The sequence below is a fragment of the Primulina tabacum genome, chromosome 8, assembly GCF_025594145.1.
Source record: "Primulina tabacum isolate GXHZ01 chromosome 8, ASM2559414v2, whole genome shotgun sequence".
Taxonomy (NCBI): Eukaryota; Viridiplantae; Streptophyta; class Magnoliopsida; order Lamiales; family Gesneriaceae; genus Primulina; species Primulina tabacum.
In genome coordinates, this window is record NC_134557.1 from 10,098,288 (window position 1) to 10,108,814 (window position 10,527).

A 10,527-nucleotide genomic window follows, 5' to 3' on the forward strand; every position below is an offset into this window, starting at 1 on the left:
TATTTAGAGTCCGGTTCCAGCAAGTGTCACTAGTCCAGACGCAGGTTTTAAAATTACCCTGAGCCTGAAATCACAAATAAGATCGTTAGGAGGGGGCCAGGAGGGTGTCTTGGCGCAGCCCCTCCGACGCTCAAGTCAGAGACTGAGGATATATGGGGGGAGCAGCTAAGGGTGCTGATGAAAACAATATATTGAATTCTCAACTAAACGCTCAAACCTGATATTTATAGGAGAATATCTGGGCCCTTGATTATATATTTGTCTTCCATTTGGGCTGGGATGAGCCAAGGATAGGGGGCCCATCCATGGGGTATCAAATATTATAGTATTATATATAGTACTTATATAAAAATAAAATTACAACTCAGGAGTATTACACAACCATGGATCTAATTATGTAGGTATCGAACTTCCAAATTTTTTTTTTTCATATAGTGGTTCTTTATGATTTTGACCTATTTTTCGTTCTGATTTTTCTCTTATCTTTCAATGTAAAACGAATTCTGGATGACATTTTCTTGAAATGTTGGCAGTCGTTGAATGGGTTTCAAGGAAGTTATGAATACCAATGTCCAATCTTCTACCACTTGAAATGGAAAAAAAAAGGTTGACGACGGGAAGAAAAAGTTTTTGGGTCAATGCAATTCCATCATTTCCGTGGTGAGCTACAAACAAGGGAAATGAATATAATAATGACATGACAAACTAAAAACAATAAAAATAAATAAAATTAAGCAAAAACTTGTGTGAGACAGTCTCACGAGTCGTATTTTGTGAGACGATATCTTATTGGGTTATCCATGAAAAAAAATTTAAAATATAAAAACAATTTGGGAAACTGGTTCCGATTCATAGTCAGTTCAACCGGGTTAGATCGATTTTGATTGATTGGATCACTAAAGCGGTTTTTAGGGTGTTGCAGACAAGAGCTATGACCTATTTTCGGTCGGACGGACCTATCCAATTCGATTTTAGAAACATGGTTTAATATGACATTGTAAATATATTTTAAAAAAATCTAAATTATATTTTTATTTTCATTAATTGGCAAACAAATATTTATTTTTACATGTTTGAACCTTGGACACCATCTCATATTGCTAAATGAAAATTGTTCTTACTTTATAAAGTCAATATATATATATATATATGATAACAAAATAAGGCTTAAATTTTATCTTACCACTTGTATACATGAATAAATGTTATTATTCAAAAAACAAAGAAATCCATAAAGCTGATGCACTTAACAATACTACACCTACATCAACTTAAAATGGATATCATGCATACTTTGACATAGAACATCATATCCTTCCATCCTTTTTTTCTCAAGAAAATTCCAAAACTAATCTCGTCAATCACACATGCGCGCCGTAACACTATCTAGCATGATCACGGGCTCATTGTTCATGACGATTTATGTTGACGGCTATGTTGTTGAACTTGTCGGTTTTTGTTTACTCGAGCAGGCACACTTTGCTCTTGCATCAGTGAGTGTCTATACAAGAATGGGGGGAAAAGACATGGAGGTTTCAAAATAAGGTTGATGAGAAAATTTCACGTGATAATTGTATGAAAGTGATGGATGTGTTTAATTACCATGACTTGTTTCTGCAGGACTTTAATGTGTTCAACTGCCAAATCTAACATATCTGCAGTGTTCGTTTGCTGCTAATCCAAGAGATCATGAAAAAGGGGGAAAAATAATATATCAAAACTCACTCATTGGTTAGCACAAAGTAGATTGATCGATCATTCATAAATTTCTTTCATATGTGATATGTCTATTTCATTGAAAATGACAATTTCGGCAAGCGTAACATATAACAAACTTTAGATATTGATTGAGAGAGGACACAATTTTACCTCCTTTTAAAACATGTACACACAAAATTCGGTACTTTAAATGACTGCACAAATATAATTACCTTGTCCATATTTGGAAAAAGATCTTGCAACTTCTTCATTTTTTCGCTTATTCGGGTCCGCCTCATCTAAAATTTAGCAAAGCACAAACATCAAAATCTTTGCTATTTACTGCTGTAATAAAAAAAAATTTCGTTTCAAGTGATCAAATGCTGGGAAAAAAGAAAATCTTTACCCTTTCAGCTATGCTTCTTGGATGAGTGGCAAAACCTCGTTTGGCCCGGGTTTGACAAGGGACTGCCTCTTGCTGAAAGTGTAGGAACTTTTGCCCATTTGCCACTTGAGCTTGAGCATACGATTTTGGCAAGCTTAAATGGTGAACTAAACCATGGGATCTCTTTCTTGTTTCCTCATTCTGTACAGAAATGTACAATAAGAAATAAAATAACGGATTGGTTCCCTGATGACAGTGTCAAGCCAAAAGCATAAAAGGACAGCCAAACCTCAAAGACTACCCTTGTAGGTGGGATAGGGCATTAAGCTTGTTAGCCTTTCGTATCGCAATGTCGATGCAGGAATATAATAGGCAGACCAACAAATTTCACAGAAATATAAAGGCGTGTGCGCACCGAATACATGTATATACCAGCTGAAAGCAAAAGGGAAGTTGAAAATTAGCCACATACCGGATTCCCCAATCCATTCGAATTGGAAAAAGCCTTCTTTCGTTCATCATCTCGGTTTCTCTTGAAGCCGTTTATGGGGGGGTGATCATTCCATGAGTCCTGAGTTGAAAGTGACTCAAATTCTTTTCTGTTCCTGAATCCACCATTTTCAGAGCTACGTGTTTCGTTCCCATTTTCGGGTATGCTGGGCATGAACAGGGAAGTTGAAGATGGAGGAGAAGAAAATTTCATGTGATTTATGTAACCGCTAGATGATGGATTCGGGTCATTGCCATTCTGGACTCTGTAGTTTCCTACCTCTCCCATTATGCCAAATCCTGAGGTCGAAAGACAAGTTCCAACCATTTTTAAGAATGTAAAAACTAGCAATAACAAATTCATACCTTTGTTTATGTTTCATGTTCAAGCAATGTAATGAAACAGCTACAAAATTTACTGCTGCATTTGAAAGAATGAACTCAAAATGACTCCAACATTTAAGGATTCAAAATATCTTGATTTAGTTCAAAATTTTAAAATTACAAGATTAATTTTCGAAACCCATAACTTTTGAAATCCAAATGCAGCCTAAGGAAATTGAGCTACCAAACAAATGAATAATAAATTACATACAAATTTCGTTTAGAGTAAGATCCAAGTAGTCAACTTATGGCTTAAGCTTTATTGAATTTTAAATGATGACATTTACTTTATAGGCAAACTTTTGAAAACTGCATAAATAACGAATTTGAATATACTAAGGTACATATGTTTTCATAATCGGACCAATGATCGAACTAGTCTACCTTATAAAAACGGTTCAATCGTTCGGATTGTTCAATTAGATGGTCGGACCGGAAAACAGTTATATTATATAAAATAATAATATAATATAGTAAAAAATACATTTTAAATTTTAAAAATCTTAAATATATATAAATAATGAAAAAATATATTTATCAAAATTTAAAATCCAAATAACATACATATAATCAATATAATTGTATCTATATTAACTAGTCTACCTTATAAAAACGGTTCAATCGTTCGGATTGTTCAATTAGATGGTCGGACCGGAAAACAGTTATATTATATAATATAATATAGTAAAAAATACATTTTAAATTTTAAAAATCTTAAATATATATAAATAATGAAAAAATATATTTATCAAAATTTAAAATCCAAATAACATACATATAATCAATATAATTGTATCTATATTAACTAGTCTACCTTATAAAAACGGTTCAATCGTTCGGATTGTTCAATTAGATGGTCGGACCGGAAAACAGTTATATTATATAAAATAATAATATAATATAGTAAAAAATACATTTTAAATTTTAAAAATCTTAAATATATATAAATAATGAAAAAATATATTTATCAAAATTTAAAATCCAAATAACATACATATAATCAATATAATTGTATCTATATTTTTTAAACAAAAAATTAAATCAAAATAAGTTCTAATACTACTAAAATTAATATTTTTTACCAAAGTTTAAAATCTAAATAATCATACATATAACTAAAAATATAATTTAAAATACAAGAAATAATTTTTTTAAAAAATATATAAAACAATAATCAAATTCTAAAAAGAGAATTTAAACATTTTAAAAAAAAATTAAAAGTGAGGAACCAGTCGGACCAGTTTGACTCGGTCCGGACCGGACCCGTGGCAGTTTCCCAATTGAACTAAAAACAATGTATGGTACAATAAGTTCGTACATGTCACGTTGATCATGAAACTCATTTAGTAGTACTAAAATCGTTTTTGATCGATCTAGCAATACAAAATAAGGATAAAATTGCTCGAACTCGAGACTAGCATCTATAAATATTAAACGACATGTTTCATTGGTATGAGCATGTAGATATCCAATCATACAGATGGGTAATCATATGATGAGTCACAGTAAAAACCCTCTAAGACTTTCCAAGTGGTTATCACTTATCAAATGAATTAGTCGGTGGTTATGGTTGTACACTATTAGTCCTTTGACATGGGACTAGGGATGACAACTTTCCTCACGGGTTTGGAGCCCCACGGGAAAAACCCGTAATGGGGATGGGGACCCCTGATTTTTTCGGGTTTGAGTTCGGGTCCTGGTTCGGAGATTTTTTAAATCCCCGATGTAGTTCGGGACGGGTATGAATTACTATCCCCATCCCCGAACCCGCCCCGAAAATAAAATCAATAATAAAATAATATTATTATTAGTATCAATAATATAATAATATTATTATTTTTTAAAATATTAATAATATTATTATTATTAATATTGATATAAATATTAATATTAATATTATCACTAATAATAATAGATAATAATAATTTTTGATTTGAGAAAATCTCTGAATTCGTCATCGTCTTGCTATATTAATATTTTTGAAACGAGGATGTGGGCGGAAATGGGAAGTTGATCGTCGAAGTTTCGGGTTTGGGGATTCTCCGAACCCGAAAAAACGGGGATCGGGACGGGTATGGGGCTGAGGATGGAATTCGGGGACGGGGATGGGGATGGCAAACCCGCCCCCGCCCCTCCTCGCCCCATTGCCATCTCTACCTGGGACAACATAGAGGCTCAACATACTAATGCTGCATTTTGACTCATTTACGGACTCCGTGAGGGTAATTAGGTGAAGAGATTGGGTAGTTTCGACATACGTAGAAGGAGATGCACTGCAATCGGGGATTTACCACTCAATTACGGGTGTTGATATCCTTTGTGATATGATAAGTTAATAGAGTAAGAAATCTCTGATCATAGTATGAGTTGTGCTTACGAGAAACGAGAAATTTTTCCCTAGTTGAACAAACGATGCCACTATTATCAAATTTATATGTAACTCTCAATATATCAATGGTTTTGAGATTTAGTATGACTGCTAAATTTGTAAAAAGAATGCAAATTCCTAAAATTTGTGTATGAGTTGAAAAATAGGCCGCTGGGGTTATGATGAAACCACAATTATGGATTTTTTATTAATAAACTTGGATTTTCCTAGTCAAACATGGAGTAATATATTTCTAATTGGTCAAATCAACCAAGAGAATTCTAGAAGGTTCTAAAAACTTATAGATAAGTAAGGGTTTATATGATCCTATCAAATCTTACTTAAAAGTTGATAAGATAAATATGAGAGATTTGACAAGAGAGAAACTCTTAGTTTTAAAAGGATCAATGCATATATGAGAGACATTAAATATATGTAATCAACCACACATCAAAGATCAAGATTTGAAAATAAATCTAGACAACTATCTCTCTCCTCACTTGGATTTTCGGCAACCACCCCTTGGAGTACAACCACACGGCCGGGCACCACTTCCACCACCGCATGCCGTTGTCCCGCCACGTCGGAATTTCGCCGTCTCCCGGCCATTGATTCTCAACGCATATTTGGTCTAGATTTCTAATGCAATCTATATAAGGAGAAAAACTTTCAATCATGGACCCAATTATTGGAGGTTTAAGAAAGGCGACTTCCAGTAGATCGTTCGTAGAGATTTATACGAAGATTTATTTTCGCTTCAAATTCAGAATAGTTGCACAAAGCGTAAATCACTAAAGGTAAACTTTCAATAAACACCATATGGATGGATTTAAATCATAAGACACCAAACCATGATTTGATTGTCAAATTACAAAAAATTTAAACTCCCGTTGCGTCTTGAGTGCGAGAAAATGATACACCAACAGTAATATCAGAGCTCAAATTCTTGGTTTTTGATTGAATCGTGTTGAGATATTTATTTCTAACCGCATAAATTTTTTCCCATAAATTGCATTGTCTAAAAATCAGAGTTTCAAAAAAAAAATTATATGCGGTTGCCCGAAATAGTTGCAAGCAGCCCAAGCGTGCAACGGCTATTTGCGGGCAGTCTCTGCAAAACTGGGCAACCGTGATTTTAATAATAATAAAAAAATTCGAGACGGGAGCCCTGCCCGCCAAGTTGCTGCCTGAAAAATCCAGAAAAAATGGGTCAGTGTAGGGCGCACGGGCCCCAAGGCATTTTTATTTTACAAAAGTTTCGAGATAAATTGATATTTTATGAATTTGAATAATTTTCCTTATAATTAATTTATTTTTGATAAAATTGTGCATTTTTTTTATAAAATAAATAATTGAAATAAAATTTTAATTATTTATGGTAAAAATGTGTTTTTCCAATAAATTTAATTGTTAATAAATTAATTTGAAAAAATAAATAAAATGTATTTAGTTTATTTACTTATTTTTAATTATGGTGATTAGTGACAAATTTGCAAAATACAAGAGTTAAGCATAATTTGTGATATTATGATTTTTTTTATATAATATGAGATGTATTATATCGTAAAGGATGATCGAGAGTCGTGATCAATATTTTAGATATATGTTATGATATTTTACAATGTTATAATTTTTAAATCTTTGATAATTATTAAAGTGACCCTGATTTATGATATGTTCTCACCACTTAAATTTGTATCACAATGTAATATAGAAATTTTATAAAAATATTATATTTAATGGGAGATCAAGAATGGAAGATGGTGACCGAGATTATCAAGAGTTTTGAAAATCAAGACATGTAAAAAAATTAGAAGCTTATGTAATATTGTATTTACATCCTGCATTTACCTATGTTTTCCATGGATTAAATAGATCTTGGTTATCGATCATCCTTTACTTATTTATTTATTTATGATGTATATGATATATTAAATAGTCAATATGTGTGTTATTATTATTATAATTACAAGAGTTGCATTAATCGGGTAAACATAAAACAAACATGCCACGATTTTAAGATTAAATGATGAGATAAATTTTCAAAATTAAAACACCTAATTTTGTATAAGATTCAAAATTTATATCAAGACTATAAAAGAAAATTTAAAAGAGCTTAAATTTTTCTTGTCTTCTATCAACGGTAGTTGTATGACGAACACTACCCGCGTTCAGTGTCTGACTCATATTATTGGGGAGGCCTAGACGTCGGAGAGCTGTGACTTCCACTTACATACTTGATGTAAATTTAGTGGAACTCGCAAAACTTCGGCCAATATTATCGAAGGATCTCATGGAGACCGTCCACTACATTTCAACATTGATGGGCCGAGCTAGACACGCGAAGATAAACGTCATATTATTGGACCTTTATCAAACGTGATGCAAAATTATTTGGGGTTGCATGATATACAATTGGGCTCTACATTTTGGAAATTGTTGCTGATATTATTAAGGATCATAATTTAGCAATTGAGCCTCGCGTACTCACTAAAGAAATTGAAGGTGATGAAAATGTCAAAATAGTAGGAGGTAATTCATAAAATTAAAATCCAATATTTTTTTCCATTTTCATTATATTAACGATGGCGTCGCGAAATTCATTATAGATTATTCTCGATCAACACAAGCTAATCGGACCTAATTATCATTATCATTATTGGCTAAGGAATCTTATAATTGTTTTGAACTCTGATATGATAGCATATGTACTCACATGCATTCTCTATGTGTCGGCCATTGATAGTATTATGTATGGTATGATATCTACTCAACCTGATACAGTCTTTGCATTGAGTGTTGCGAGCAAATATCAGTCGAACACCGGTCCATCGCATAGGAAAATCGTGAAAGATATTCTTAAGTACTTGAGAATGAATAAGAATTTGTTCATGGGTCCATAGGGGTGGAGAATTAAAATCGGAAGCTTACATTGATTCTAGCTTACAATCAAAGGTAGATTATTCCAAATTAACATCTGGTTGGTATTAATGCTCAACAGTGTTGCTGCATCGATTCAACCACTGAGACCTAATACATAGATGCATCGATTGCATCAAATGAGACTATTTGGATGAGGAATTTTATCCAAGAGTTGGTGTTATTTCAAATGGAGTTTGTCTAGTCCCAGTGTACTTCGACAACACTGGTTCCGTTGCACATTGAAATGAATCAAGGTCTCATCGACGATCCAAAATATAATGAGTAAGTTCCACATCATACGAGGGATTGTTGGAAGATGAGACATATCGGCAGAGAGAGTCATTTTTGCAGATAACGTTGTTGATCCACTTACAAAACCCTGTCATGATCCATTGTTTGAAAAACATCGTGAAACAATAAATTTAACATCTACGGGTAATTCGCTAAGGTCAAGTGAGAGAACTTTAGATTAGGTGTTCAGCAAGTAAACTAGTGGCTTGGACTTTATTGACTTTTATGCAATAAATATCTTTATTTTAGAAATATTTTACGTAATAGCAAATTATGATATTTACTTTATTTGTACCTTCAATATACTATGGTACAATGAGGACGTACATGTCACATCGATCAAGAAACTCATTTAATAGTACAATATATTCTAAACGCATTCCTAGTTGACTTAGCTGCATAAAATAAGGATAAAGGTTAATCGAGCTCGAGACTATCATCTGTGATGTTAAACGCCACGTTTCATTGGTATGGACATGAAGATGTTCAATCATACAAATAGGTGATCATATGATGAGTCGCTGAACAACCATCCGTTGTCCTTTCCAAGTGGTTATCACTTATCTAGTTGACTAGTCCTTGTTTATGGTTGTAATTCATTTGTACTTTGACCCTTGACAACATTGCTCTATGTACTAGTTCTGCATTTTAGAAGGCTGTTCAGAATTAGTCATCCCTGTTCATGAAACAATAGTAACACGCTCTTTCTTCCTTCCGATTTCATAGACGCAAAAAAGAAGTAAACTAAACCCCAGCAAAAATCAGTTTAAAGATTAAAACCAAACATTAAATATACAGATAGTTAGATATAAACAGCCATACCAGAATAGAATTCTGCAGGAGAATTGTTTTGTCTACCAAGATTTGAGGCATTAATATTCGTCTCCATTCCAACTGAATAAGACCCCTCGATTTCCCCACCACCAAACTCATTTTTCCCATTCCGGGCTTCCTGTTTATTAAAATACAGCATCTCCTCGCTATCTTTCTGGTTCAGATCAAGTGGCCCATTTTCCATTAAAGCACGAAAGAAAGCTTCGGACTCCTCACCGTTGTCGCTATTTTCTGTGCTAGATTCCAGAAGGGATCCGAGAAACGAGCCCGGAGCGGAGCGATACCTTGCTAACCCACAACTCTGCTGGGTTTTATGCGGCTGATTCTGATTCCCAAACATATTATCGGAAGTACCCATAAGTTCTTTACTCTTCAATAACTCTCCCTCGGCTGAAACCTGCTTGAAATTGTTGTTATTGCTCGAGAAAAGAAAGCTGGTGGTCCCGCTGCTTCTCCTCGTGTCTCTTGGGATTGTTTCCGAGCCAAACATCATTAAGTCAGAAAAGAAAAAACCCCTCAAGAAAAACAAGATTTATGTGGGAAATCTGCGGGAAAATCAAACACTGATGATAGCAGGCTTAGGATTGGTGGATTTGAGAGGATCAGCAGGTGAAATCTTGGAATTTCGAGTGTCGGGTTGAATACAGGGTCACAAAAATGGAAACCATCTTATCTCCTAATGATAAATCAATTAACTTTATTCTCTTGAAAAAGAAAGAAAGAAAGAAAGAAAGAAAGAAAGAAAAGAACGCTGAAAACAAAGGCGGTCAGAGGGACTGGAAAATGAGTTTCATCTATTTTGCTATTTCTGTGAGATTCCAAACTGCACTAGAAATGGCAAGACCAAGTAAATCAGATATGTATGTACGTCAGTCTCTTTTCCGTATACATACCATGGCAATTTAGTACAAATATTTATTTCGTCAAACTCTACAAAATATTATAGTTTTAATCATATATATTGATTTACAAGCATTATACAATAAGATTTATGGCATTGAGAATAGTTCTGAATCGGGCTGAATATAAACCACCGTAGGGAGTTTTTTAAAATCATTGAATTCGGAATTCAGTAAAGTAGCTTCGGATCTGTAACGACTCCTGCAATGAGTCTTGCAATGGCTCCATTTGCAGTATTTCTATCCATTATTAATTA

The 10,527-nt window shown here is 33.5% G+C and overlaps 1 protein-coding gene across 2 annotated transcripts; it reads right to left on the minus strand.

The window, feature by feature from the left end:
• Positions 1–1,095: 1,095 nt before the first annotated feature.
• On the minus strand, positions 1,096–10,210 carry LOC142553697 (transcription factor bHLH130-like). Of its 2 annotated transcripts, XM_075664139.1 has the most exons (7): positions 9,360–10,210; positions 2,640–2,872; positions 2,556–2,600; positions 2,105–2,284; positions 1,932–1,997; positions 1,603–1,671; positions 1,096–1,501 (listed from the first exon to the last, which is right to left on the minus strand). In XM_075664139.1, the coding sequence occupies exons 1-7, from the start codon at positions 9,862–9,864 to the stop codon at positions 1,433–1,435; spliced, it is 1,167 nt and encodes a 388-aa protein (XP_075520254.1). In that variant the 5' UTR covers positions 9,865–10,210; the 3' UTR covers positions 1,096–1,432. The 2 variants fall into 2 exon arrangements, with proteins under 2 accessions (XP_075520254.1, XP_075520253.1); XM_075664138.1 differs by having other exon boundaries at positions 2,556–2,872; positions 9,360–10,209.
• Positions 10,211–10,527: the final 317 nt, after the last annotated feature.

What these genes read in the sequence shown, in the direction of transcription:
- LOC142553697 (XM_075664138.1), bottom strand. Translation starts at nt 9,864, where the DNA reads ATGATGTTTGGCTCGGAAACAATCCCAAGAGACACGAGGAGAAGCAGC. An exon ending in CGAATGGATTGGGGAATCCG is followed by an intron (nt 2,285 to 2,555) that starts GTATGTGGCTAA and finishes ATTTCTGTACAG; the next exon opens with AATGAGGAAACAAGAAAGAG. An exon ending in TCCTGCAGAAACAAGTCATG is followed by an intron (nt 1,502 to 1,602) that starts GTAATTAAACAC and finishes ATTCTTGTATAG; the next exon opens with ACACTCACTGATGCAAGAGC.